General features: G+C 62.2%; 2 protein-coding genes across 5 annotated transcripts; both read left to right on the plus strand.

Moving 5' to 3' along the window:
- The first annotated feature begins 796 nt into the window (after nucleotides 1–796).
- On the plus strand, nucleotides 797–21,814 carry PPP6R1 (protein phosphatase 6 regulatory subunit 1). Of its 3 annotated transcripts, XM_044257623.1 has the most exons (25): nucleotides 797–1,267; nucleotides 5,629–5,767; nucleotides 9,522–9,754; nucleotides 10,002–10,188; nucleotides 10,286–10,423; nucleotides 10,506–10,571; nucleotides 11,906–12,018; nucleotides 12,141–12,254; nucleotides 12,603–12,765; nucleotides 12,856–13,008; nucleotides 13,394–13,528; nucleotides 13,975–14,039; nucleotides 14,132–14,247; nucleotides 14,347–14,432; nucleotides 14,538–14,627; nucleotides 14,701–14,798; nucleotides 17,135–17,192; nucleotides 17,276–17,457; nucleotides 19,447–19,577; nucleotides 19,667–19,847; nucleotides 19,938–20,008; nucleotides 20,139–20,220; nucleotides 20,574–20,684; nucleotides 20,767–20,838; nucleotides 20,933–21,814. In XM_044257623.1, exons 3-25 carry the CDS (start codon nucleotides 9,528–9,530, stop codon nucleotides 20,934–20,936), a joined length of 2,643 nt encoding a protein of 880 aa, XP_044113558.1. In that variant the 5' UTR covers nucleotides 797–1,267; nucleotides 5,629–5,767; nucleotides 9,522–9,527; the 3' UTR covers nucleotides 20,937–21,814. The 3 variants fall into 3 exon arrangements, with proteins under 3 accessions (XP_044113558.1, XP_044113557.1, XP_044113559.1); XM_044257622.1 differs by lacking the exon at nucleotides 5,629–5,767; XM_044257624.1 differs by lacking the exons at nucleotides 5,629–5,767; nucleotides 20,933–21,814 and having other exon boundaries at nucleotides 20,767–20,842.
- Nucleotides 21,815–22,974: 1,160 nt separating this feature from the next.
- On the plus strand, nucleotides 22,975–24,815 carry TMEM86B (transmembrane protein 86B). Of its 2 annotated transcripts, none has more exons than XM_044257625.1 (3): nucleotides 22,975–23,099; nucleotides 23,308–23,554; nucleotides 24,050–24,815. In XM_044257625.1, the coding sequence occupies exons 1-3, from the start codon at nucleotides 23,040–23,042 to the stop codon at nucleotides 24,430–24,432; spliced, it is 690 nt and encodes a 229-aa protein (XP_044113560.1). In that variant the 5' UTR covers nucleotides 22,975–23,039; the 3' UTR covers nucleotides 24,433–24,815. The 2 variants fall into 2 exon arrangements, with proteins under 2 accessions (XP_044113560.1, XP_044113561.1); XM_044257626.1 differs by having other exon boundaries at nucleotides 23,311–23,554.
- Nucleotides 24,816–27,574: the final 2,759 nt, after the last annotated feature.

Below are 27,574 nucleotides of genomic sequence, written 5' to 3' on the forward strand. Positions count from 1 at the left end.
CCACAAATACACTGGAAATAGCAAGGCCGGGAAGAGACAGGTGAAAATGACCAAGATTAAAGGAGCGAGGAGAGAGAAGCGAAGACATGGGAAGGACAATGCACAACTGGCAATCCTGAAACAGAACTAGTACAGGAAGATGTCTTCAACCGCACGACTCCACAAAATGTCTCATTGATACAAGAAGTCTGCGGGTTAAAACATGGAAAGTGGGTCAGTATGCGCACTCGGTCGTCCGATCCTTACTGCGGGCCCGTAACGTGGGCAAGGGGGACACGAAGCCGGGGAAACTGAAACAACAGTAAGACACGGCCCGGGCACAGGCGTGCAAGTGGGAACCGCGTCCGCGCGCCGCCAGAAAGACGTGAAGAACCGCGCGGGACCAGAGCGCGGAGCCTTGGCTGGAAAGAAAACCCGGTCTGGCATCCCCAGGAGCTGGACCCTGCAGCCAAAGCGGTACTATAATTGGACGAGACAGAGGAGCGAGCGGAAAGAGAAATCCTGGAGCAGGATTTCCTCTGGGCTTTGGAACGGAGTCGCAGAGAAAGGCTGGCAGCACGCAGTGGCGGCGGCGCACAGTGGCGTCTGCGCGTTGGGTAGTCTGGGTTTACTCGGGGAGGGCCGGCGGAGCCGGAGGCGGGGCGGGGGGGGTTGGGTGGGCGAAGCGGGTCTCTGCGCGCACGCGCACTACTGGGCCCGGGCACGCGGCGCCCGCGCACCGGGACTGCGGCGGGTGGGCGGGGCTTCCTGCGTGCCCCTGCGCTAAGGGATTGTGGGATAGTGGCGGACGGAGTCGGGCGTCGGAGGCCCCGAGTCCGACTGCACAGCCTGAAGACCCAGCGGGTTCGGGGGAAGGGGCGGCCAGGGAAGTGGCCCTCGGCTTCCGTCGGCCGCTCCTCAGCCCTGCGCCTGTCCAGACTGAGGAGGCAAAAGTCTTCCCTCACGGGCCTTTGCTTTCCCGCGCGGCGCCGGGCCGGGCCGGCCGGGAGGACTTCCCCGCTGAGGGCCTCCGCGGGCCTCGCGACCGCGCTGACCTCCCCGCGCCCCCCGGCTGCCGGCGAGCCCCGGACCCCCGCCTCCGTTCCCCGAACCCCGCGGCTTGGCGCACCGGGGCCCCCCAGGCCCGAAGGCGCGTGCGCGAGACCCCGCCGCTGCCCCCCGCCCCCTCATACCGGGCCCCTCAGCAGGGGCCGGAGCCGCCAGCGGCGGGGCGGGGGGGGCGCCCGGATGAGCCCCGAGTGCGAGGAGCCGCCGCCCCTCCACGCAGGTGAGCGGCCGCCGCTGGGTCCCCTCGGCCCGCCGGACAGCCCCCGGCCCCCCGCCCCCCGCCCCCAGTTTCTTAGTCTCCCGGCAGCAGCCAGCCTCTCCTGGCTCTCCTCCTGTCCCCCTTTCCGTGCTCGGACGCAGCCCCACCGCCCTGGGACGTCTCCACCGTTTCGCCCCCGGCCCCCTCCCCGGGGGCACCCTCTTCCTGCTCTTGGCCTCCCCGGCCCGGGCTCGGGCCCCAGCAGGGTAGTGGGGCTCTCTCTGCCCCACTGCCCGGCTGAGCGTGTGCCGGGGACTTGCCGTGAGGTCCTGTGGCGGCGGCGGGAGGGGACACAAAGGCCCCGCCGGACAGTCACAATTAGTGGTGTTGTGATGAGGTAGTTAAGGGCCCGTGGGCAGCCGAGGAGGGGCCGGTGAGACCGGCGCGGCTCTCGCTGTCTGGGTGGACGGTAGGGCTTGACAGATGGAGAGTGGGAAAAGGGGCCTTCCGGGCGGAAGGAACAGCACGTGCAAGTCTCTGAAGGTGGGGACCCGGGACTGGGTGCAGGAGCGTGGGGAGGCGGGGGACCTCGGAGCCGCTGCTTGTCCAGACCCTTGAATGACCCCTTCCGGTTAGGGTCCTTCCTTGCGCGCTCTTGCACACCCCGGTGCCGGCGCTGAGGCCCTAGACGGGACGGGAACACCGGAAGGCAAGATGTTTCTGGAAGGGAAGCTGTGTGAGGTATGGTGTGGGGTTTGGAGTTGTAAAGAAACTTCAGTGGGGTGTAGACGGGTGCTGACGTCGGTGCTCTTCTCCTGCGGTGGCTCTGGGCCTTCGGCGGGCTGTGGGGCGGGAGCCTGTAGCAGAATGAGAGGCCTAGGGCGTGCTCGGGTTTGGGAGCTCTGACGGTGATTGCTGGGGTTGGCTCTGTCTGTTGCAGCCGTCCTAGGGCCGATGGTGTCCCCCAGGGAACATTCGGCAATGGCAGGAGACGGGGGTGGTTACTCCCGGTTCCGGGTGGGTAGAGGCCTGGGGTGCTGCTGGCTGGCACAGAGCACAGGACTACCCCCCACTGCAGCATTTTCCAGCCCGAACGGCAGGAGTGCTGTGGGAGAGAAACCCAGCTCTCTCAGTGGCTGTGTGTTCTGAGTTGTGTATTTTGACTGACTTTAGTGTTTTTGGTTGTTTTCGTCGGGTCCCCTGCTGTTTCTCTGCATTAGAGGAGAACCTGCTGGTTCCCTTCCCCCAACCCCCCCACCCCCAGCACCAACCCTTTTTTTCAGGATCTGTGGTAAGTGACTTTGGCAGGTCACTTTCCCCTTCTGGACTTCACTTTTTTATTAATTCAACAAGTATTTCTAGCTGCCGGCCTGGCCTTCTGCAGAGGGAGGCAGGTGACAGGAGAGGCGAATCCTGTCACAGCATGCAGACGCCGTCCTAGGGTGACCACGGAAGCTGTGGGAGCGTGGAGCAGGCCCCTCACGCAGTCAGGGGAGGCTTCCTGGAGGAAGTGGTGTCTGTGTTGAAGCCTGAAGGACCCAGGAGGAGCTAGACAGGCTCAAATAGCTGGGGGGGAGGCAGAGGGAGCAGCCAGCCAGGGCAGCACGAGAGCAGTCAGATGTGCTGTGGCGGGAGAGTTGAGCGCCATGCAGGTGGCCGCCAGAGATGAGGTGAGAGAGGCCCGGGAGCTCTGGGGAGAAGGAGAGGCCTTCCTGGCCTCCGTGACGCACTGGCTCCTTGGGGCAGGCCCGGCACGTGGGGAGTGGGGACACGCCCTCCTTTCCAGGCCAGAGCTCTGGTTCTCTTTGAACCCTGTTTTATAGGTCTTCCCGTGGGAGGTGTGGTCCACCAGTCCCCATGAAGTGTCTCCCAGGTGAGGAGACTCAGGCTCGGTGCTGGTAGGACCTGGTCCAGGGCCACAGGGACCTCATTTGGAGGGGCAGGGCTGGATCCTCGGCTGCTCTGACTTCAGATCACTCCGAACACTGAGGCTGCTTCTCTTGGTGTCCCAAGCGCAGTTTCAGGGTCTCTTCTTTCCCTTTCCTCCTTGGAACCTGTACCTGATCCGGGAGATGGTCCCCTGATTGTGAGCTCTCAGGCCCCTCCTCGGCCCTTGGCCTGGGGTCTGCAGTTTGTTTCCTGATTACGCCTTCCCTGGGTTGGACCAGAGCAGCTGCCTCCCCTGGGAGACTATGCTCTGGGCTGTCCCCTAACTGGGTATCCCTCCCAGGCTTTCCCAAGTCATGGGAAAGTCCCAGCTCATCGTCCTCCATGGCTCTGGCCAGGTCTGCTCTTTGTCCCACATAGGCGTCCTGCTGCCCACCTTGCTGCGTCTGTGCTGGGTTCTGCATCTAGCACACACATGGGTCCTCCTCAGAGGTAATGGGGCCGCCATTACTGTTACCCTGTCCTCGGAATCCAAGTCCCCTACCCGCTTTCCAGACTTGGTGGAGAACTGACAGTTGGCTGGGGGGCTTGAGGGAGGTGGTCTCACTGTCTTTGGGTCTGTTGAGCCCTGCAAGGGGCTGGGGCCAGCCTTTTGGTGGTGGGCTCTCTCCCCTCATAGGGCTCACATAGCCCGAGCCTCATAACAGCAGCCTGTGGGCCTGTGATGGCTGAAGGTGGCAGCCCAGGCGGCCACCCTGAAGGCCCTCCCAGAGGCCTCTGTGCCCTTGACCTCCACTTCCGGGTGCTTCGGGGTCAGGGCAGGCAAGAAAGAGGTGGAAGATGAAGGACCTGCCCATGGGCCCTCCGGCAGGCGGAGTCGTGTCTGGACAGACACAGCGGTGGTGGTGGCCACAGCAGGGCCACAGGTCCCACACCTTGGGAGCTGTAGCCAGGCCCTGCTGGAGCCGAGATGGGGGCCGACCGCTCTCGAGAGAGCAGCTGGTGTCAGAGCCCAACAGCGACCCAGCAGAGCAGGGAACCCACGGGGATGGTGCCAGGCGGTGGAGGCAGAGGTCGTTTTCTTGTTTAATGGCTTCCTTTCTCGCTTATGGTTTCCCCTTCTTCCGTTTGCAGCCAGTCATGGTTTTCAAACTGCCACTGAGAGCCAGCGCTAGTCACTTCCGCTTTCTTGAAGCTTGCTCAGAGTTGCCTGGGGTGGGGGTGAGGGTGTGTGGGGTGTCCTCCAATGTGTTTGAATGACCCGCGTGGCTCAGGCAGATGGAGGGGCAGTCCTTTTCAGGGTCCTTGGTGTTTAGAGCAGTCACCCCAGGTTCGTGGCTGGCTCCTGCCCTCCTGCTAGGGTGTCCAGGCCTCTGCGCAGTCAGGAGCACCTGCCTGAGGTGGCCGTCCTCACAGCGTGGCCCCATTGCACAGATGGGGATGCCAATCCTGGGCCGGGTTCACCCCATTAGAGCATGAGAATGGAAACTCCTCTCCTGTCCGTCCTCTTCCCAGGGCTTCTGCTGCTAAGTGGGACGAAGGGCTTGGCCATCAGCACTTGTGACCATGTGTGCTTTTAGTTGTCACGTATTGGCATCTCTGCTCTGTGCAGAGCCTGCGAAGTGATGGTTGTGGGGTCCCTACACCGCTCGCTTGCATCTGACCCTTGCAGCCTTCTCCTGAGGGAGAGCTTAGGACTGCCTGGGTCTGGGGCCCCTGGAGCCTATACCCCACACCACCTGGCACCCTCCTGTCTTACTGTGGGTGGCCGGCCCCAAGCCAGTTCTCTGGAAGGCCCACTTGGGGAAGGAGGCCCTGCCTGCTGTCCCAAGTGGGCCTGCTGTGGGGACGTGGGGTGGTGCCTGGGGGCCAGGGCCCTCTAACTAGGTGCTTGGAAAGTGGGCGGGTCTCAGTGCTGAGAAGTTCTGCCTGTAGTCAGGAGTGCCTCTCAGTGGCCATGGCTCCATCCCCAGGGGCCCCTGTCTCCACGGCTGTCAGGTGGGAATCGTGATCATGCTTTACCTCCTCATCTCGGAGACTGGGAGCCCGTGTGGGTGCACGGGTTTTCAAGAGGCTTGGGCTGGGCCCGGTGCCCACCCTCGGCCGTGGCGCCCCCCCACCCTTAGCTTGGGGACACTGGGAAGCCACCGGGGCAAGTGGGGAAGGGGAACCGGGGTACGCTTGCTGTACCTCAGCCCTTCTGGCAGCTGCTGTCTTGTCGGCTTGGGCTGACTGGGACACACGGCAGGGTCTGGGCCCAGCCCTGTCACCGCAGCCTTGGGCAACTTTGGTTTTGTTTTTGGTCATGGTTTTTGTTGAGATGTAATTCGTATGTCGAGTGATACATCTGTTTAAAGCGCACAAGTCAGTGATTTCTAGCGTATTCTGAACTGTGCAGCCATCACCGTAGTGGGTTTTTTTCACTGAGGTATAATTGACAAAATTGTATACAAGCAATTTCAGACCTTTTTTTTTTTTAAACATGCTTTTCCCAGAAGAAAATCCCATACCCGTGAGCAGGCACTCCTCACCCCCAGGCTCCCGCGACTCCGTCTGTGGATTTGCGTCTTCGGACAGTTCAGCGCACAGAGTCCGACCACACGCCGTCCTTGGTGACTGCTTCGTTCACTCTGTGTAGGTGGCCTTTTTTTTTTTTTTTTAAAGATTTTATTTATTTATTTGACAGAGAGGAATCATAAATATGCAGAGAGGCAGGCAGAGAGAGAGGGTGAAGCAGGCTCCCCGCTGAGCAGAGAGCCTGATGCATGCATGCGGGGCTCCATCCCAGGACCCTGAGATCATGACCTGAGCTGAATGCAGAGGCTTTAACCCACTGAGCCACCCTGGTGCCCCTAGGTGGCCTTTTGAAGCTTCTGGTGTGCTCGTTGGGCATGGAGGTGTCGGGTGTGGGAGGAGGTGGAGAGCTCACCCCGCAGAGCTCCCTGCAGCCCCCGGAGGCGGTTCTGGTCCCCGCTTCGTCCAGCTCAGGACCTGTGCCGGTGCCAGCCACCAGTGCGTGGAGCATGAGCTCTGTCACGGCCTTGTCGTCAAATGAGGGGGGACGTCCATCAGCTGTGGAGGGGTTCCTGGGGACGGTCTGGGGTCCAGGCAAAAGGAGGGAGTTGCTGGTATGCAAAGGAAGGTCACCGAGCACCTCAGGATTGGGGGGATGCTGTTGGCTGTGCTTCTGGGGCAGTGGTGCTCCCTGCCCACTCTATCCCTGCAACCCCCCCACCTGCCCCGGCCTTGTGACCTGCTCCCTCCATCCCCCCTGCACGGGTGGCTAGGGAGTGACTGGGTGGGAGTCATGCCCTGGCAGGGGTGTCGCCTGCTGCCTCCGAGGGGCAGGGGCCTCATAACATGTGGGGGTGCAGATGGGGTGCCCTTCTACGGTATTTCTGTTTTTTGTTTTTTTAAAGATTTTATGTGTTTATTTGTGAGAGATGCGGGGAGTTGGGCAGAGGGAGAAGCAGGCTCCCCACTGAGCAGGGAGCCCAATGGAGGACTCGATCCTAGGACCTGAGCTGAATTAGGGATTATGACCTGAGCTGAAGGCAGACACTTAACCATCTGAGCCCCCCAGGTGTCCTCTGCTGGTATTTCTGAGTGAGACCTGCATAAGACATTGTGTGCTTGGAGCTGTCCTGCGGCTCCCGGCAGCCCAGCGAGGACGGCAGTGCCCGTGCGGACCGTCTTCTGGTCGGGGCGTGTGCGCGCTGTGCAAGTGGATGGGTGTGGGTGGTAGATGGAGCTGGGGCCACAGGGCAGCGGGCATGTGCTTGGCAGGAGACCCCGAGGAGGAGGAGGAGGCCGGGCCTGGGTTGTCCCAGGCAGGCGAGGCAGCCAGAGCCAAGTTGCTGAGAAAAACCCAGGCACGGTGTGCTCTGCAGCCAGAAAGGCCCCTGTGTCCCGAGCCGGTGAGGGCAGCAGGGCAGGATGCAGAGGTGTGGGACTGTGGAGGGGCGCCCTGGGCAGGGCATCTGAGTACAGATGGGGGGCATGGTCAGGTTCCAGCACAGCTCTGCCTGGATGCCTGTGCAGCGGGATGCCGGGGGGATGTGGAGAGCACAGAGAGCACAGGGTAGGCCGGAGACGGACAGGCTGGTGGGGGAGGCTCGTGCAGGTGGAGAGAAGCCCCTGGATTTCTGGCGGCTGAGTGACACAAGAGGGGGCTGGCACAGTGGGGGCCCGGGCCTTGGCTTCCCTGAATTCAGAGGAGGCTTTTGACTAGTGAGGGCCAGGAAGGAGCCGGCCTTGAGCTATGGGGAGATGGTGGCGGGTCAGAGCCCTGGACCAGCACCCTGCCTATTCCTCTGGGAGTGTTTGCGTTGGGGCCTGGGTGGCCAGTACCTCTGTGTACCTCTGCTTCCACACCCAGGAGACTGTGGGGCGGAGCCTCTGTGCCTTGCGTGGGGGTGGGTGGGCAGATCCTGAGAGTGGGCCCGACACCGTAGCCAGTGCGGCATGTGTCCGTCAAGTGTCTGGCGTCACGGTTGTGTAATGCCAGGAGGCCGGGATGTCCAGCATGGTGCTGGGGCCGCGATGGCATGCAGGGACCTCCTCGGAGAGCTGCGGGCTGGGGAGGCACTGCCCAAGACGGCAACCCCTGGACGCCATGGGAGGGGCTGGGCTGGAGCTTGCTTGGGGGCTGCTTCCTGGTGAGGCGGGCCTGCAGAAGGGTCCGGCAGGTGTGCAGACTTGGCCAGCTCCGCTGGCAGGCATGGAACAGTGAGCACAGCAGGAGCTGGAGGTCCCCTATAAGGGGGCCTGGAAGGCTGGCTGGGGCCCTGGGGTCTTGAACCCTTTTGGGCTTCGAGAACCCTGAGGAACCCTTTTGGACTTTTGGCCAGGAGTGAGCATCAGGCAGTCTGGTCTGTGTTTCAGAAAAGTGGCCAACCTGGGGTGAAGGGCATAGGGATAAGGGGCAAGTCTCAGTGGGACAGGATGCGTAGGCCTGTGGGATGTCCTCACCACCCCCGCCGGGGCCTGGTGCCTGCTGCTGTCCTCCATGACTGGGAGTCCCCTGGTCCACCTGCCGTCGTCCTGGGCCGGGATCCGGGGTCACAGAAGACTTAGAGCTGTTGTTGCTGGTCATGGAGGGTGGAGAGGATGTAGGGAGGAGAGCCATCTCTTGCGGAGGCTGGAAGGGAGAGCTGATGGTGGAGGCTCAGAAAGCCAGTCCTGCCCAAGGTCACACATGCCCCTCTACTCTGCGCTGGCTTTTAGTCCTGACTGCTACCTGCGTCAGAGCTGCTCTCTGCTCCAGGCTGGTGTTCCGTATGTAGCCGATGGGTTTTCCATGGTCATGGTGGTATGGGGCAGACAGGGTTAGGAGGGCATCTAGGAGAGGGATTGCTGTCCGTGGGTCCAGGTGGTACCCAGGGCGCCCTCTCAGCTTGTCCTCTGTGGCCTCTGCCTCATGTGGTCTTCACAAGGCAGGTGATGCATGTGAGCTCTGGTCCACGCCTGCATGGTGCTGGCAAGCCCCCAACTTCCCTTGTGGTGGGGTGGCGACAGCCCCTCCCAGGAGCACATGGGTGCTGTGCACGGTGGACGGAGGGGGTGGGGAACAAGTGGCCTGGGAGCTTGATGGTATATGCAGGGTGGGCCTCGCAGGTGGTCTGGACTGGGAGCCTGTAGGCCTCCTCAGAGGAGCGGCTGAGTGTGTGTGCAGAGGGGGCAGCTGGTCACCTGTACTGGGGTGGGCCGGGCACGCAGTGCCTCCATGCTGGCTGGGGAGCAGGGTGCCATTCTGCAGGTGCTGGGGGACAGCCTTGTCCTCCTCCCCACTGAGTCACTGACTGTGCTGGTTCCTTTGGGCCCCAGTCAGTGGCTGTTCTGAAAGGCCCCCTCCCCCACTTTTCCTCTTTTTTTGTCCGGCCACTAGATTGGGGGTGGGGTGTGTTTGTGTGTGTATATGTGGCATCCAGGCAACAGCCACGGCTTGGGGACATCTTAGACTTCCCTCTGCCGCCGCCCCACACTCTGCACGGGGCATGATGATCTGCTGGGCTGGACGGCAGCTGGGTGCTGGCCACCATGGGGCATTTGAATTTGTTCAGCAAATATGGATTGAAGTGAATCTGACGCTGGAGATTTCAGGATGAGCACTGCTCTAGCCCTGCCCCGGGGGGGGGGGTCCCTGCCCAGATGGGAGACAGAGGACACAGGCCCTGGAGGGGGACAGGATGGTGATGGCTCTGCTCACTGCTCTCCTTTGCAGGGTCTGGGGGCCAAGAGGTGGTCAGGGCAGCTGGCTTCCGCTAAGAAGTGACCCTTAGACTATAGGGGGCCCCTCGCAGGCTGTCATGGTGGTCAGGGTGTGGGGACTGAGGTGGAGGGGGTGGGGCGGGCCAGGCCAGAGTGTGACAAGCAGTCCTGCCCTCAGGGCGCCATGTTTTGGAAGTTTGACCTGCACACAAGCTCACACCTGGACACGCTGCTGGAGCGGGAGGACCTGAGTCTGCCCGAGCTCCTCGATGAGGAGGACGTGCTACAGGAGTGCAAGGTCGTCAACCACAAGCTGTTGGACTTCCTGCTGCAGCCACCGCACCTGCAGGCCATGGTGGCCTGGGTCACCCAGGAGCCACCGGCCAGTGGCGAGGAGCGGCTGCGCTATAAGTGAGCCCCTGCCCATCTGACCCGGGGCTGCCAGGACCTGCTGCTCCCGGGAGGGGCTGCCTCCCGGCGGGGCTGTGGGGTCTGTCGGGGAAGGGTGGGCGACGGATGAAGTGGGGTTTCAGGGAAGGTTGGTGGGGACGGAGGCCATGGAGACCCTGTGCGGATTCTGGTAGGAGGCCATGGGGGGCAAGGATGGCCAGCCTGCCTCCCTTTCTGGATGTGAACCCCCCACACACACTCCTGCCAGGTACCCCAGCGTGGCCTGCGAGATCCTGACCTCAGATGTGCCCCAGATCAACGACGCGCTGGGCGCCGATGAGTCCCTGCTGAACCGGCTCTATGGCTTCTTGCAGAGCAGCGGCAGCCTCAACCCGCTGCTGGCTAGCTTCTTCAGCAAGGTCATGGGCATCCTCATCAACCGCAAGACAGACCAGGTGCTGTCCCGGGGCAGGGCGGGCGGGCGGGCAGGCAGGCGGGAGGGCACAGGCCCCGGGTCCTGCCGTGTGACACCTGCTGTCCCTCCCGTCCCAGCTTGTGTCCTTCCTGCGGAAGAAGGACGATTTCGTGGGCCTGCTGCTGCAGCACATCGGCACCTCGGCCATCATGGACCTGCTGCTGCGTCTCCTCACCTGCGTGGAGCGGCCCCAGCTGAGGCAGGACGTGGTCAACGTGAGCGCGCAGCCGGGGAAAGTGGGGGCCGGGGGCGGGCCAGGGGCCACGCACAGAGGCCCACCTCCCCTCTCACCCCCAGTGGCTCAACGAGGAGAAGATTGTGCAGCGGCTCATAGAGCAGATCCACCCATCAAAGGATGACAATGTGAGTGTCCCCTCCTCACCAGATGTCCCGCCTGTGGCCCGGCCTCCTCCCCCATGTCTGTACTTCACGCCACCCTCCGCTCCTCCTTCCCCGGAAGGTGAACTCAACAAAGAGGGAAGTGTTTGGTGCTGTGTGTGCCCGTCCTTCCATTCTCTCCCGGACAGGGCTCCTGTCGCCCGCAGGAACGTGTCTTATGAGCCAGAAGCTTGGTCCCGTGTCTCTTGGTAGGATGGGGGTCTGGTGGGGGGTCTCAGGCTTCAGGCTCCAGCCTGGCCCCCCTCGCTGCCAGCCTTCCAGGGACTCCTTCCCAGCTCCCCTTCCCTGCTCTCCTGCTGACTGGGACCTGGCCGCTTCTTGAGGCTCCCGTGGCTGGACACACCCTGCTTGTCCTTCAGCGAACCCATGCAGTGGCCCCACGTTCTTGCTGCAGCCCAGGGGGTCTTGCCTTGTCTACCTGGGCTGCTGGCTTACAGAGCAGAGGCCCACAGGTGCGGGTACTTAGCCTAGGCATCCGGCCGATAGGTGAGGACCACGAAGGCCCAGGGGCAGGGGACCAGGGGCACCTATGACAGGCTCTGAAGTGCGGCCTGTGTCCTGGATGGGTGTGGGGTCTGCGCAGGTGGGCCCTGCTGGCTGTTCTGTTGGGTTAGACTTGGAGTTCTGCTCCCATTTTTCCCTTGGTGTTTCCCTGAGCAGCTTTGCTGAGGTAGAGATTACATACCATGTGGGCTGGCTGTTCAAACATAGCATGCACCGGCTTTTAGCGTATTCTCAGAATTGTCTAGTTACTGTCACATGGGTTTGGGATTATTTTTTCATACTCCCAAAAGAAAAGCCTGGGCCCTTTAGCTCTCACCATCCATTCCTCCCGTGAACCCCTGGTGCCCCCAGGCTGCACTCTGCCTCTGGGTATGTGTCTGCTGTGTTTGCCGTGTAAGTGCAGTCACACTGTACTTGGCGTTCCTGTCTGGCCTCTGCCTCAGCCCCGATGTCCCACGTTCACCCGTGTGCTTTCTCCTCTCCTGAAGCTGAGGCGTGTTCGTGGTAGCCTCTCTACTCACTGCTCACCTGCCAGTGGACATCGGGGTCGTTCCCTCCTCAGCCCTACAGCACATGGTGTGGGGTGTGGGAATGTCCCTCTTCCAGAAAGCTTTCCTGGGTTTCCCAGTTCCTTAACATCTCTCCTCTCCTGGTGTTTGGTGCCTTGTGTCCCTTTCCTCGGCACCCGCGTCCCTGTGTCTGCATGACCCCCAGCTCCCTTGGGGCCCTGAAAGCCTGATGCGATGGGCCCAGCAGCTGGGCCGGCGTTCTCAGTCCTCTTTTTGCCTCTGCAGCAACATTCCAATGCGTCCCAGTCACTGTGCGACATCATCCGCCTAAGCCGGGAGCAGATGATCCAGATGCAGGACAGCCCGGAGCCCGACCAGCTGCTGGCCACCCTGGAGAAGTGGGTCTGCGGTTCCCAGACCCAGGGAGGGAGGCTATCTGGGGTGTCCTCCCTGTCCCCGCCCACTACCCTGTGCCCCGTACCCCGACCCCACCCTTCTCCCCATCCTGCCCCCGCCTCAGGCAGGAGACAATTGAGCAACTCCTAAGCAACATGCTGGAGGGGGAGCAGAGCCAGTCTGTCATTGTGAGCGGGATCCAGGTGCTGCTTACCCTGCTGGAGCCCAGAAGGCCGAGGTGAGGGGGACCAGCCTCCCTGGCAGCCACATGTCCCTCAGAGCCCTGCCCTTCTGTTCAGAGGTGAAGGTTGTGGGGGCGTTGTGGGGACACGGCCTCTACAGGCGGTTTCTTTTCTGGGAGGTCACTTGGGGTCCTGGGAGAGGAGTCCTCTGTGCCTTTCTGAGGCCTGCACGCCGCCTGTGGCTTTGAGCTGCCTGTGTGAATGCACGGCCGTCCAGGCGGGTCGTTGTCCGGAATGATGGGGCCTTGCATGCAAGGCTCCGGGAGCAGCTGTTCCCTCCCTTCCCAAAGAGCTGCACATGAGTGTGTCCCGCACACAGCCCTGCTTCCTGTCCTCTCTTGCAGGTCCGAGTCTGTGACCGTGAACAATTTCTTCAGCAGCGTGGATGGGCAGCTGGAGCTCCTGGCCCAGGCAGCCCTGGACAGCATGACGTCCAGTGTGGGCGTCCTGCACGCCCTGCGCCCGCGGCTCGGCCATTTCCACCAGCTCCTGCGTGAGCCCCCAGAGGTGGGTCGAGGCTAGGGGGCTGAGGAGGCAGGGCGGCGGGGAGGGCGGCCTATGGGTCTGGGCGGTGCTGAGTTTCCCCTGTGCCCGTAGCTGGAGCCGCTGCAAACTACGTGGGGCAGCCTGGCCCCGCCGCTGGGCAACACCCGGCTGCACGTGGTCAAGTTGCTGGCCAGTGCGCTGAGTGCCAACGATGCAGCTCTGACCCAGGAGCTCCTGGCGCTGGACGTGCCCAACACCATGCTGGTACGGAGGGCGGGGCCGCAGGTGGTCTGGGCAGGGGTGTGGAGGGTGAGGGCCCTGAGCAGGGGTGCGGAGGGCAGGGGCTTGGAAGGGGCCCTGAGCAGGGGTGCCAAGGGCAGGGGGCATGGAGAGGGACCTGGGCAGGGGTGCCGAGGGCGGGGGGGTGGGGGAGGTGGGCCCTGGGCAGGGGTGTGGAGGGCAGCGGGATGGAGGAGGACCTGGGCAGGGATGCGGAGGGCAGGGGCATGGAGGGAGCCCTAAGCAGGGGTGCCAAGGGCAGGGGGCATGGAGGGGGTCCTGGGCAGGGCTGTGGAGGGCAGGGGCCTGGAGGGGGAGCCCTGGGCGGGGGTATGGGGGGCCTCTGATGCCAGCCTGTGCTGCCCCCCAGGACCTGTTCTTCCACTACACGTTCAACAACTTCCTGCATGCCCAAGTGGAGCTGTGTGTCCGTGCCGTGCTGAGCGCCGGGCCTCCTTCCGACAGCAGCCTTGAGATCCCTGCCCCAAACCCCGCGGTGAAACACGTGCGCTGGGGCTCCCAGGTCCCCCTCCCTGTCCCTGTCGGTCCCCGTCTGTCCCCCTGTCCTGCTGCCGGTGCTTGCCAGGCAGCTTCATCGGCTGGGGGGGAGCCAGGCGTCCAGCCTTGTCCTTAGGTCTGTCTGTCTGGGAGAACGGGGGATGCCATGCAGGTGGGTGGAGAGACGGAATGCCCTCTGGGCCAAGGCCGCGGTGCGGTGAGAGGGGCCTCAGGGAGGAGCTGTCCAGTAGCATGGTCAGGTGGCGGTCGCTGTGGGTGTCAGTGGCCAGGGGTGTGTGGAGGGGGATCTTTAGGTTTGCTGTGTTGGTGGAGGTGGGGGTGGAGTGAGCCGGAATGGCGGCGGACAGAGCCCGGGGGCTGGGGCTCGGGGCTGGGCTACAGTGGGTCTGGGGGTGCCCTGGCCCTGCCCCCACGCCCACTCTGCCCCCTCAGCTCCTGCAGCAGTGCCGCCTGGTGGAGCGCATCTTGACCTCCTGGGAGGAGAATGACCTTGTGCAGTGAGCGCTGGGGGTACTGCCTGCGCCGGGGGTGGGGATGGGGGGCCGAGGCGTGCGGGGCCACATCCATTTATCACTCTGGGCTCACCCAGGTCTGCGGGGGGCCCCCGCAAAGGCTACATGGGCCACCTGACGAGACTGGCCAACGCTCTGGTGCAGAACACAGAGAAGGGGCCCAACGCTGAGCAGCTGGGGCAGCTGCTGAAGGGTGAGGGACAGGGAGTGGCCGGCCCCGGGGCTGGGGGCAGGGTGTGCAGGGGTGCAGGCCGAGGGGCCCCTCACGCCGTCTCTCCCCTGTACCAAGCAGAACTGCCCGGTAAGCAGCAGGAGCAGTGGGAGGCCTTCGTGTCCGGACCCCTGGCGGAGACCAACAAGAAGAACACCGTGGACCTGGTGAGGCTCCTCGACCCTCTGTGACGGTCTGCCCTCCGCCTTACCTCTCCGCACCCACACCCTCCCCAGCCTGGTCCTCACCCCCTGCCCACCGCCCTGCCCCAGGTGAGCACCCACCACCTGCACTCCTCCAGCGACGACGAAGATGACCGGCTCAAGGAGTTCAACTTCCCTGAGGAGGCCGTGCTGCAGCAGGTGGGCTGGGGGCGGCGGTGGGGGGGCCTGTCCTGCCCGACCCCACCTGCCCCTGACCGCTGCCCCTCTGCAGGCATTCATGGACTTCCAGATGCAGCGCATGACCTCAGCCTTCATCGACCACTTTGGCTTCAATGACGAGGAGTTTGGGGAGCAGGAGGAGAGTGTGAAGTGAGTATGCCCTTCCATGGGAGGGCAGGGGCCCTTGCTGGCCCCAGGGCTCCTCCTGCCAGCCTTCCCATGTCCTCCCTGCTTACCCCCATGGCTTGCCTGCCAGTCCTAGCATTGGGCCTTAGCCTGGAGAGCGGCCAGCCCTGCTTCTTGGTCCCTCCTTGGGGGGCAGTAGCTGAGGCCCTGGAGGGGAGCCCGGGTTGGGGCTGGGAACGAGGTGGCCAGACCATGGTCTCGGTGGGGAGCTCACCCTGAGAGGCCCTGCGGGAAGGGCCATCAGAGCAGAAGGGGTTACTTTGAGGGTGTTTATGATGACCTGAGGGAAAGGGGAAGGACCAGCAGAGGGCAGGACAGGAGCATTCCTAATATGGCACTGCAGGAAGCCAGGGGAGGGAGGCCAGGTGGCCCCTTAGGGGCAGGTTCCAGGGACAGGCAGTTGGGGCCTCAGCTGCTCCTGGGGTCCTCGTCGGCATCTGTTTTATCGCGGTACTTGTGCACTAGCACATTTCGGGTATCTTCCCATCGTGTGCCCACCTTCCCTCTTGGCTCAGGGTTCAGGAGCCTAATTAAAGCTGGGGAGACCAAGATACGTATGAGAGCGGATCGCCTCTGTGTAGCACAGTGGTCAGCTGCTGGCCTGTCTTGCCAGACAGGTCCCCCTTGGGGGCAGTCATGAGTTCTGTGTCTGCCAGGGCTCTGTTCAGCCCGATGCCTGGTGTGTGGATGGTCCTAGAGCAGACCCCACCCAAGGGAGGATAGACTGACCACTGGATGGGTGCTGTGGGCATAGCCGGGCGTCCTCGGGGATGAAACTGTTGCTGCCTCTGTTGCATAGTTCCCAGTGGGGTTAAAAACTATAAAAACCTCGGGCATCTGGGTGGCTCAGTGGGTTAAGCCTCTGCCTTCCGGCTCAGGTCATGGTCTCAGGATCCTGGGATCGAGTTCCGCATCGGGCTCTCTGCTTGACAGGGAGCCTGCTTCCTCCTTTCTGTGCCTGCCTGTCTGCCTACTTGTGATCTCTGTCTGTCAAATAAATAAATAAAAATCTAAAAAAAAAACCCTATAAAAACCTTGAAAGGCATGAAATGTTCTAGAATGGAAGGTAGGTGAATATCTTTATAGCTTTGGGGCTGAACATCCGGCCCTGTGGGAATCATGTCCCCAGAGTCGGCTGTCCCGCTCTGACCAATGGGGTGACGCTTGGCCCAGCCAGCTCTGGGTGGCTCTGCGCGTTCGTGTTCCTGGAGGAGAGGCTGAGAGGACACAGTGTGGGAGCTTGGCCGTGTGGTGTGGATGCCGAGGTGACCCTCAGCTTGTTGACTCCCACTTATCTGTGGCCCTTTGTGGCCAAGCGTCTCCTGAATTAGACAAACGATAGAACGCAGAGCCAGAGTGTGGATCCTCACCCAGACAGACAGCGCCCCTGGAGGACAGGAGTCAGGCTGTGGAACGAGCAGCAGCCGGGTTCTCGTCCGCAGTCCTTGTCCGTAGTTAGCGCAGGAATTGTGCTTCTCTGAGGCTTTCCCCGAAAGTGGAGCCCAGGGAGCTGGGTGTCGCTGGCCCGCGTGGAAGACTGCGGGTCACCCTGCCCTTGAGACCTTGAGTCCAGGGTCCCAGCTGCAGGCTGGGTGTCGAGCTGTGTGTGCTGTGGCCTCGCACTTGGTAGAGGGGTGTTTGCAACACGGTGAACCGTGGCTGCCCGGTCTCCCCGCTCTGTGTGCATGGCGCTGCAGGCTCGGTGGAGATGACGGGCTGGATGACAGCCACACCCCGGTCATGTCCCGTCATCTCTTTCATTGTTGTTTCTTGGACTTGGAGGCCCAGAGGCCTAGGGAAGCGTGGAACAGAGGTGGGGACAGACTGCTGAGCCGTGCATGGTTGTGACTCGATTCCTGGCTGCCGTCCTGATGGATGACGGCCCCGTGAATCCCAGACCCTTGCTCCCAGGGGACATGGGTGCCTGGGTGGTCGCCTTGTCTGGGTAGATGCTGCCTCTTTCTCCAGACCGAGAGAAGCAGGCAGAGAGGAGATGAGCTCCGTGGCCTGTCTGGGGCCACTCTGCCAGCTGCGTGGGTCTGAGGCTTGCGGCCCTCAGGGCACCCCTGTGCGGGCAGAGACGGGCAGGTGGTGCGTCTCTCTTGGAGCTCAGCCACCAGCTTGCCGGTTGGGCAGCCAGACAGATGCCTGGAACGGGTCACAGGTACTGATGGGAGGCCACGGATAAGCTGTAGCCCGTCAGCTGGTTTGCAGCTGCAGGCCAGTGTGTAGCCGGCGTGCTGAGCCAACGCGGCAGGAGCTGCCGCGCCCTCCTCACCGCCCCCGTGCCTCTCTCCTAGTGCGCCTTTCGACAAGACCGCCAACATCACCTTCTCCCTCAATGCCGACGACGAGAACGTGAGTGCTGCCCATCCCTGGTGGTGCGGCGTCCGGGGTGGAGGGGGGACACGCCGCAGACCGTGCCGCTCTGCACCCCGCAGCCCAACGCCAGCCTGCTGGAGATCTGCTACAAGGACCGCATCCAGCAGTTTGACGATGAGGAGGACGAGGAGGAGGACGAGGAGGAGGGCCAGGGCTCCGGGGAGTCTGACGAGGAGGACGGCGCCTGGCAGGGCAGTCAGCCAGCCAGGGGAGCCCGCCGGGGCCAGGCCCCGGGCATGCGGTGAGTCTGAGACCTGCTCAGCCCCAGCCCCAGTGTGGGAGGGAAGCGAGAAGGAGGGTATGTTGCGCTCAGCTGAGGATCTAACCGCTTGTGTGTGGTGGGGAAGTCAGTGGGTATTTGATGTGTGGCCAGCCCCAGTGTGCGGCCTTCCACCCCCCTGCCCCGCCCTCCCTGGTCAGCTCGCACTCCGGGCTTCCCATCCGCTCTCTGTCCCTTCCTTGCAGTAATGGGAGAGCCGGGTAGAGTGTGGGTGAGCTGCCGCCTGCTCGTCATACGCCTGCGGGGCTGGCTGGCCCCATGGCCACCGACTCAGTGGGCTCTGCCCCCTCGGCACAGACCTGTGTCTGCATCTGATCCCCCCAATGTGGCTCTGCCCCTGAGGCTGTCACAGGCATGCCCTGTCCCCCTCGTGAGTCCACCGCCCTGGCAGCTGGGCTCATGTGTCGCTCCCACCTGCTGGGTGGCCAGGCTGGTGAGCCCAAGGTCACGGTTCACCCCGCATTCTCTTTTGAGCACTCGCTTGCTCTTGCTTTTCACTTCTTTTTTTTAAAGATTTTGTCAGAAAGAGAGAGCACAAGCAGAGGGACTGGCAGGCAGGAGAGGGAGAAACAGGCTTTCTGCTGATCAGGGAGCCCGATATGGGGCTCGATCCCAAAACCCTGGGATCGTGACCTGAGCTGAAGGCAGCTGCTCAACAGACTAAGCCCGCCAGGTGCCCCATGCTTTTCACCTCTTGATCCTGTCTTGAGCTAAGGTTTTGTGTGTGCTCTGAGGTGGGGTCCGGTCTCCTCCTGCATGTGTGATTGCCACCATCCCAGCATCTGTTGTCGGAGACCCCAGCCTCTCCCCACTGAGTGCACCTGGTTGCACATGTGTGGTTTGTCTTCTGGTCCCTCCGAGCCCGCTGCTCTTTATGCCAGGACCTCCCTGTCTCCATATCTGTCGTGGTAAGGTTTAAAGTCAGGAAGTGAGTTCTCCAACATAGTTGTCTGCTCGGGGTCCCTGGGGATCCTGTGGGACAGTTAGCGCCAGCCTGTTGACTTCAGCAAGGAAGCTGGTGGGGACTGGGAGGACTTGCCCTGAACCTCTAGGTCAGCCCAGAGACCTGGGAACCGTATCCCATCTTCCAGTCCCTGAGCATGGAACGTCTTTCCGTTTATTTATGTCTCTCTTAGAGAATAAGCTTTGTACTTTCTTTGTTCAAGTTTTTCCTGCATCTTTTACATAAGTGGAATTTTGAGATTGTCGCAAGCATAGAGAAATGCAGTGGATGTTGGTACATGGACGTCGAGCCCTGCGGAGCTCGCTCACTGTGACAGTTAAGGGATTCCTTGGGGTCTCCTGGCTGCAGTCAGGCCACCTGCTAACAGAGTCTGCCTCCTCTTCCAATGCAGACATTTTCCACGTCGTGATTTTGCTTCCTTGCACAGCAGTGTGGTCCTGAGCAGGGTGGCGAGTAGACCCCTGTCTTGCTCCTGACCTTGGGGGGTGGCTGGTCTTCCCTCATGGATGGGGTGGGGGGTTGTGGGTTTGGGAGATGCCCCCTTCTCTCCCGTTTGCTGAGTGTCTTTCTCGTCAGCTATGTTCAGTGATGTACACGGGGGTCCCTTTCCCTGCAGTGACCAGAAAGACCGTACATGTGGTGTGTTCAGCCCTTCCCCAGTTGGTGGCCACGTGGGCCAGGTGGACCTTCCCTGGCTTGGGCCCTGTATCAATCCACGTTTACACTGTAGTGGTGGAGCCTGCGTGTGCAGGATGCTGCTCTCGGTCCCCCTACGCTTGTTGTAGGCAGAGGGACAGTGTCTTGTCGGCCCTCAGCCCTCAGGAGGAGCGCCCAGGATGAGGCGGACTCTGGTGGAGGGCTGCCACCCGCCTCCCCATGCCCTGTGCCCAGTGAGGCCCTGACCGGTCTGTCCTGTGGCTTCCCCGCTGTCCCCGCTCCTCCATCCCTTGTGTCAGCGCAGCTGCTGATGGGTTGTTTCCGGGCAGGAGCGGAGGCAGCACAGACAGCGAGGAGGACGACGAGGAGGACGAGGAGGACGAGGAGGACGGCGATGGCCGTGTGGCTGGTGGGGGGGCCAGACCCCCCTCTTATCCTGGCCCCGGCCCCCAGCCTCTGGGTGGGTGAACGCACAGGGTGGGGGGGGTGACGGGGTGCACACGGGCCGTCTGCCTCCTGTGCTCACCCTCTTCCCTCACCCCTGCCCAGGCTCCATCCGGACAGCCGCCTTTGACCCAGTGCCTACAGACGCCCTGACTGGCCCCCGAGACTCTGGGGAGAAGGAGCCGTGCTCTGGGCTCCTCACCCCACGGGGGTCCCTTGGCGTATCACAGGACCTCCCCGCCCTGAGCCTGGCCAGCCCTGTGGCCCACTCTGCCCCACAGCTCAGGTAAGGGCCTGGCGGGCGCCCAGGTCCTGGGTCCCTCGGGCTAGAGCGCTGACTCCAGCTGGCCCTCGGGCTGCTTCTCTTGTACCCCAGGTCTCAGGACCCCGCGTCCCCTTCAGCACCTCAGGAAGCCCCAGATGGCAGTGACGTAGCGGAACCCTCGGGTGAGCTGGCCAGCCCTACCTGCTCTCCCCGTTGTCCCCTGGCCTTGTGCACCTGCTGTGGGCTGGAGCAAGGCGCCAAGCCGGCACCACGCTCTCTGAGCCTTGCGTCTCCTGGCTTCTCTCCGCATAGCCCCCTGCCAGGCCTTGGTTAGCGTCGGGGACCTCCAAGCCACACTCAGAGGGACACGCTCCACCCCCAGCTCCTTGGACAGGTGACCAGCTGGGACCCCTGGTGGGACCCCCCCCAGGTCTGCACCATTGCCTGGGGCCTCGTAGCAACCGAGGGTCGGATGCTGTGCCCATGCCCACGTGTGGGTGCCCTAGAGGCTCTGGAGCCTGGGGCAGCCCGCTTCGCTACAGGGGCAGAAAGGCTTTCAGAAGGGGGCAGGCAGCATGTGGAGCCTGTGCCCCAGCCTTGAGCTCCTCCTGCTTGGGGTGGCTCCCTGGGTCTTTGATAAGAGGGGACTACCCTGGCCATGGGCCTCTTCCTACAGGCACAGGGGACGTAGGGGTCAGGAGGGGGTTGGTGACAATGACCCTGCTGATGCCTGCATCCCTCACACAGTGCAACCGGAGACCCTGCTACCTCGGTCCCAGCCCCTGGGGCCTGCCAGCACCGCCAGACCACAGAGGGGGAGAGGAGCCCAGAGCCCTTGGGGCCCCCCCAAAGCCAGAGGTGAGCACAGGGTGGTCTCCCAGGGCAGTTGATGTCCTGCCAGAGGAGACCCTGAGCTTTCTGTGTTTCTCTCGCCCTGCAGTGCCCAGGCCCCTGAGCTGCCTCCGATGCCCAACGGCTCTGCCCCAGGAGGGCCAGCATCCCTGGGCTCCCAGTGAGTGGCGAGGGCTGTGTGGGTAGTGGGGGTGCTGGGGGGGGCAGGTTGGGGGCAGCAGGTTCCTCACGCAGCTCTCCCTCTTGGTTCCCAGGTAACTGCCTGGTCCCGGTGGTGGCGGCTAACTCCTCCGTCCTCCACTTGGACCCTCCGGAGTTGGGGCAGGGCAGGTCCCATGATGGCCCTGTTGCCCCATCACCGCTCCCCACCCTGTCCGCCCCGACATGCTCTCCTCTGGACTCCCAGGAGCCTGGCGCCAGGGAGACAGGCCCTCGTCCACCCCCATTTGCACTGAGAAAAGAAATTATGGAGTTTTGTCTCCGAGAATAAAGAGACAGAGTTGAGAAGAGAGAAAGGAGAGAGAGAGAGAAACCTATATTATATATTATATATGGAGAGAGCGAGCGGGTGGGTGGAGAGCCAGGAGGCAGCCCGGCCAGGCGGGGCAGCAAGTGGGACCTGCATCCCCTCTCAGTGGGGGCTGTGTTGGGGGCCGTCGTCCACCCTCCCTCCCACCACGCCCGAAGCCTCCGGTGCAGTGCCCACACCCGCACTCGGCTCAGGCCCGCCTCCAGGGAGGGCCTGAGTGGGGGCCGTGCCTTTGCCCAAACCCTTGCCCTGGACCCTGCACTTTGACCCAGGCTGGGAGCTAAAGGACCCTCTGCCTCGCCCTGTTGGTTCTGTGGGAGCTGGTGGTCCCCGTCCAAGGGAGTCTCTCGGTGACATTCCCATGGGGCCCCACTGCACTCACTGAGACCGCCCCCTCTGCACCTCCCACAGACCCCGGGGTGGGGGGGTTGGCAGGGGTCTGGCTGGGGTCCCCTTCCCATGCCCAAGGGTCTGGGGTCCAGCCCAGCTGCCAAGTGACCTTGTCCCAGCTCCCTCTTCCCAGGCTGGCGTGAGTGTGCGTGTGTTCGTGCCGAGCTTCTATTTCGTATTGCAAATATAAATAAAGACCGTTTAAGATTCCTGTTCAGACTGTGAGTTCTGGGGCCGGGGCCCTGGGCTCTCCCTGTGCCCTGTCTTGGGCCTTGAGTTCTGGGACCTGGGGCTGGGGCCCTGGACTGTCCCTATCCCCTGCCGCGGGCCTTGAGTTTTGGGACCTGAGGCCAGGGGGCCTGAGCTGTCCCTGTAGTCTGGCCTTGGGACCCCAGGCCTTTCCTCAGTCCCAGGATGTAGTCCTCAGAGTGCAGTTGGGCTCCTGGATTTCCATGTTCTGCTGAGGGTGGGGTCACTTGTGCTCAGACCAGGAAAGAATGTCCTGGGAGGAGGAACAGAGCCCTGCCCAGTCTTGTCTGGGGCCTGGTCCCCATAAGCTGTTTCCTGGGGTCCCCTTCGTGCTCCTGGCCCTGTGTGTCCTGGGTCCATATACCCTCCAGGAGGTGGCAGGCCAGTCTCCAGCCTTGGGGAGGGTGACATGGCTGGGTGACCTTGTGGAAGTGATGTCTCCTGAGCCTTGTCTCCTGCGGTGGAGCCGTGGGCGCCTGGGGGTGGCCAGCCCCCCAGCATAGGTGGGCACGTGGTACAGTTCCTGCCAAACCCAGAGTTACAGGCGAGCCGAGTGCACTCGTAGGATGTGCTCGTGAAGCCGCAGCCAGCATGCCGTGAGGACCTCGTTGGACTCCACACTGGCACATGTTCCCTTGGGGGGATCCGTGGCGGGGGGGGGGCGGTGCGGGTCAGTGGAGGACACATTGTCGGGGGGATTGATGGGCCAGAGCCCAGGAGGCTCCCCTGGGTGGCCTGCTGGGGGGACGGTGGGTGGGCGTCCTTCCCTGCACCCTGGCCAGGGCTGACCTGACCTTGGGGCTGATGGCGGTCAGCACCAACCCCCACCACCCCCTGCCCCAGAGTCCTGGGTGCAGGGGAGCATGTAGGAATCCCACACTGGGTCCCTCTCGGTTGGTGGGGCATGGGACAATGGGAGGAGAGTATATGGCCTCATACCTCCTGGGCAGCTGAGGGGAATCCGGGTCTGGGGGGCAGGGTGCTGGGGGCGGGGAGGGACCCTGGGTGCTGAGTGGGCACCTTATCAGTGGTGCCAGGCGGGGCCATCCCCAGGGTGGGGGCAGCATCTCCCTGGGCCCTGTTATCAGCCCCAGAGTCCACAGGACGCTCCTCGGGTTAACGTGTAACCACATGCTGTCTCCTCCACCCCCAGAGCCACCAGTGCTCACACAGGTGCCATTCTGGGGGGGTCAATGGCCAACATGGGCGCCCAGGAGGAGGGTCTGCCTGGAAAGCCTTGCTTCTTAGCCCAAGTGAGAGACGCCAGGTGTGGGAGGGGTTCGGGCCTGGGTGCTGGGGAACCCGAGCAACCTGCGGGAATTGGGGGTGCTGCCCTCAGGTTGCTGGGCTCCCTGTGGGTCGTGACTCGGGTTCCTGGTGGGAGTACAGTGACCTCGACCTGAGTCCTGGCTGCGGGGCGCCTGCCCCCTGGGAACTCGCTGACCCCCTTGTCTCCCAAAGCAGCCGCGCCTGTGCCTGCGGTTGAGCCCCTTCTTTGTCACCTGTGCTGCCTACTTCCTCCTCTGGATCCCTCAAGACCAGCCGTCTTGGGTCGGCGCCCTCATCAAGTGCCTGCCGGTGCTGTGCCTGGCCGGGTCCCTGCAGGCCGCACACCGAGGCACTGGCCACTGTGTGCTCCTGCAGGGGGCCCTTCTGTGCTCAGCGGTGGGTGATGCCTGCCTCATCTGGCCCGACGCCTTCCTCTCTGGTGAGCAGGGTGTCCCCAGGCTCTCGCAGAACCCTCCTTCCCCTCAGGGGGTTGGGCCACGGGGTCTTAGAAGGTGTGAGCGGCCCGGAGGGACAGAGCGGGGCTTTGGGTGCTGTGGTCTGGAGTAGCTGGTTGAGGATGGTCACACCAAGGAGTTCCCGTCTTGAAGAGGGCACAGGAGCCCAGGCAGGGGACCAGCAAGTGCAAGGGCCCTGGGGTGGGCAGGATGGGTAGGTGGATGGAGCCAAGTGGGGAGCAGAGCGAAATGGGGAGCTGGCGGGCAGTGGCAAGCGGAGTAAGGATGGGATGCAAGTGTGCATCTTAAGGTCACTCTGGGCCCGAGGGCAGGGAGAGGGGAACCCCCACAGGGAGTCCGATGTGGGGGGTGGGGGGGTAGGGGGCTGGCCGGCATGAATGCTGCTGTTGGGCGGTCCTTCCCCTCGGGCTCTGCACCAGAGGTGGCCACCAGGGAGTGACTGGTCCTGTCTCCTCTAGGTGTGGCTGCCTTCACCGTGGCCCACCTGCTCTACCTCTGGGCCTTTGGCCTCACTCCGCTGCGGCCCGGCCTCCTGCTGTCCGTCGCTCTGGTCTCCATGCCATACTACGGCCTTCTGCTGCTCCACCTCCCAGCCAGCGTGGTCCCGGCGCTGGCGGTCTACTCTCTGGTCCTGGGCGCCATGCTATGGCGCGGCCTGGCCAGCGGCGGGAGTGTCCGCGGGGGGGCCCTGCTCTTCACACTCTCGGATATGGTGCTGGCGTGGGACACCTTCGTCCAGCCACTGCCGCATGCCCGCCTTGTGGTCATGATCACCTACTACGCTGCCCAGCTCCTCATCACCCTGTCGGCCTTCCAGAGCCCCCGGCCCAAGACCCACTGACCAGGGGCCCGGATGGACTGGCGGCACTCCGCGGCCTCTGGCAAGGCCCCCACAGACCCTGGGCTCCTGGACTCCTGCCTGCAGGTGCCTGTGCGGCTCGGGACCCATGAGAACCGTCTGTGGAAACCCACATCCACCGCCGATTCCCCGCGGCCGCCTTCCCTCTGCTCTGACCGCAGCCTCCCACCTGCCTCCCCTGGGCACCTGCCCCCTTCCCTGCGGCCCTGATCTAGTTCATGCCCAAGTAAAGCGGACATTGAAACAGCGACATCTCCATTATTTGTGGGAGGGGCCTCAGGGGAGGGCTGCTCACAGAAAAGAACAGCAAAGCATTCTTTCTTATTTTTAAAATTTTAATTGTATTTTTTTTAAGTTTTTTTTTTTTTTTTTTTTGTCAGAGAGAGTGAGCACAGGCAGACAGAGTGGCAGGCAGAGGCAGAGGGAGAAGCAGGCTTCCTGCTGAGCAAGGAGTCCGATGTGGGACTCCATCCCAGCACGCTGGGATCATGACCTGAGCCGAAGGCAGCCGCTTAACCAACTGAGCCACCCAGGTGTCCCAATTTTAATTGTATTTTTTTTTTTAATTAAGGTTATTTATTTATTTATTTGACAGAGAGATATCACAAGTAGGCAGAGAGGCAGGCAGAGAGAGAGGAGGAAGCAGGCTCCTTGCTGAGCAGAGAGCCCGATGCGGGACTCGATCCCAGGACCCTGAGATCATGACCTGAGCCGAAGGCAGCGGCTTAACCCACTGAGCCACCCAGGCGCCCTTAATTGTATTTTTTTTTTTAAATTATTTATTTGAGAGAGAGAGAGGGAGACAGCAAGAGAGAAGAGGAGCAGAGGGAGCAGCAGACAGAGGGAGAAGCAGGCTCCATCCCAGGACCTCAGGACCATGACCTGGGCTGAAGTCAGATGCTTAACGACTGAGCCACCCAGGTGCCCCTATTTTTTTAAATACATGTATGTATGTATGTATGTATGTAGAGAGTGAGCAGTGGGGAGGGGCAGAGGGAGAGAAGCTCAAGCAGACCCCCTGCTGAGCACAGAGCCTGATACGAGGCTCGTTCTCAAGACCCTGAGATCACGACTTGAGCCAAAACCAAAAGTCTGCTTAACTGACTGGGCCACCCAGGTGCCCCTTTTGTTTTCTGAAGCCACCAAGGTCCATTGGAACTGTTTTCACATGTACCATTCAGGGACATGAGGTCCATCCCCAGTGTTAGGCTCTGAATCTGCCCTTTCCAGCCATTTCTGTGGCAACCTTGCTGCGAGCTGAACCCGGGTCCCCCATTCGTACGGGTCAGCATTGCTGACAACGCGTGGGCCTGGGGAACATGGAGTCCCCACAGTGTTCCCGGGTCAGGGTACGTCCAGCTCTCGGTGACTTTTGCACACAGAGGAGCCCTGGGGAGGTGGCTCATGAGATCTTCTCATGTGTGCACACCTGGAGATCACGGGGTGTGCCCTGCAAAGCCAGGGCACCCCAGACGGGGGTGAGTTTTAGGGTTTGGGAGGAAGATTGAGAAGGGGAGTCACCACCACCTGTGCTAAGGAAGCATGATGTTGCCCTCGAGAAAAAACATGCCTGTACACACGCACATTATGCTAATGAAGCTTACTGCCCACCATTGTGCACTTTGGGACTCTTACAGCAGAGGGGAGGCTTCTCCAACCATGCCATGCTCTCAGGGACTCTTAGAGCAGAGGGGAGACTTCTCCATCCCCACTGTGCTCTTAGGGATCCCCAGAGCCCGCTCCTGGGTTTTTTTTTAAGTTTTTAATTCCAGTGTAGTTAACACAATGTTCTACTAGTTCCAGGTGCATAGTAGAGTGGCTTTGTCCCTCATGCTCATCACGTGCTCATCAGGACACAGGCTTCCTTCATCCCCATCACCTGGCTCCACCTCCCCCATCCCCTCCCTTCTGGGCGCCAGCAGTTGCTTCTCTGTAGTTAAGACTCTGTCCTGTGGTTTGCCTCCCCACAAGAGCAGAATCGTGCACTGTTTGTGTTTCTCTGACTTACTGGGTGCAGCATAATACCCTCCAGCCCCCTTCAGACCTTGCAAATGTAAGATCTCCATCTTTCTGAAGGCCACGTAATAGTCCAGACGTGCCACACCTTCAACCACCCGTGGACCCGTGGGCTCTCTATACTGCTGCTGCTGCTAGAAAATTCGGGGGCATGTGCCTCTTTGACTCTGTGCTTCTGTCTTCTCTGAGCTCACCTCTGCTTCTCAATCCCTGCCCCACCGTCAGGCCACTGCATGGGAGGGCCTTGGGCCACTTGAGGAACGCTGCTGTGGCACAACCCTAGGCAGGGGTGAGGGTTCCCCGGGGGTGCGCTCTGCTCCTCCCGACCTCAGAGACTCAGCACTGCCTTCCGTGTACCCCGGCCTCGTGCCCACACGGGGGTCGTGCCAGCTGACTCCGCCGCCCAGGTCCCCAGTGCTGCTCCCTCCCGCACCTGGAGCGGCCCCCCCCAGCACACCTCCCACCCCCCTGGAAAGGACCAAGGAGGGACATTTCCTGGGAACACGTAGGTCCGGTCTAACAACGGTGAACTTTGGAACCCGGCCGTTGTTGGCGGGCATTGCTGTGTTGTGGCCATGTGTGAGGTCGTTTCTACTCCAGCCCAGAAAAAATGTCCTGGTCGCGGCTTTGCCGAGATCCTCTTCACGTTCCAGCCAACTGTGTGCGGGACGCGGGGCGGGCGGGCTCGGTGGGTGGAGCCTGGGCTCAGTGGGTGGAGCCTGCCGCGCTTGACCTCAGAGTTTAAGCCCCACGCTGGGCGCGGAGCCTACTTAGAAAGAAAAGAAAGAAGAGTGTGGACGTTAGTGGTTTATGGTATATTCACAGAGTTGGGCAACCATCCCCGCAGTCAGCGTTAGAACCTTCATCACCCGGAAAAGAGATCCCTATCCTCCAGCCTCACCTCCCCAACCACTCATGCCCTCCAGCCCAGCACAATTCATCTTCAAGTGCTCCCGATCATTTGGGATTCGGGTTGTTGTCAGCATCTCACAATGATTCCTGGTTACGACTCTACCCATCCCGGTGCCTGGGCTCCCCGACCCCAGGTGGCTCCAACCCTTCACATCCCTTAGATGGCGACTCCGTTCCACAGGACTCCCCCCTCCCC

This window comes from Neovison vison, chromosome 7 (assembly GCF_020171115.1).
Source record: "Neovison vison isolate M4711 chromosome 7, ASM_NN_V1, whole genome shotgun sequence".
Taxonomy (NCBI): Eukaryota; Metazoa; Chordata; class Mammalia; order Carnivora; family Mustelidae; genus Neogale; species Neogale vison.

Excerpts from the sequence above, each read along its gene's own strand:
- PPP6R1 (XM_044257623.1), top strand. The coding sequence starts at position 9,528 with ATGTTTTGGAAGTTTGACCTGCACACAAGCTCACACCTGGACACGCTG. Across the intron at positions 17,458-19,446 it reads GGCCAGGCCCCGGGCATGCG|GAGCGGAGGCAGCACAGACA; the intron begins GTGAGTCTGAGA and ends GTTTCCGGGCAG. Across the intron at positions 20,009-20,138 it reads TGACGTAGCGGAACCCTCGG|CCCCCTGCCAGGCCTTGGTT; the intron begins GTGAGCTGGCCA and ends CTCTCCGCATAG.
- TMEM86B (XM_044257625.1), top strand. The coding sequence starts at position 23,040 with ATGGCCAACATGGGCGCCCAGGAGGAGGGTCTGCCTGGAAAGCCTTGC. Across the intron at positions 23,100-23,307 it reads AGCCTTGCTTCTTAGCCCAA|CAGCCGCGCCTGTGCCTGCG; the intron begins GTGAGAGACGCC and ends TGTCTCCCAAAG. Across the intron at positions 23,555-24,049 it reads GCCCGACGCCTTCCTCTCTG|GTGTGGCTGCCTTCACCGTG; the intron begins GTGAGCAGGGTG and ends TGTCTCCTCTAG.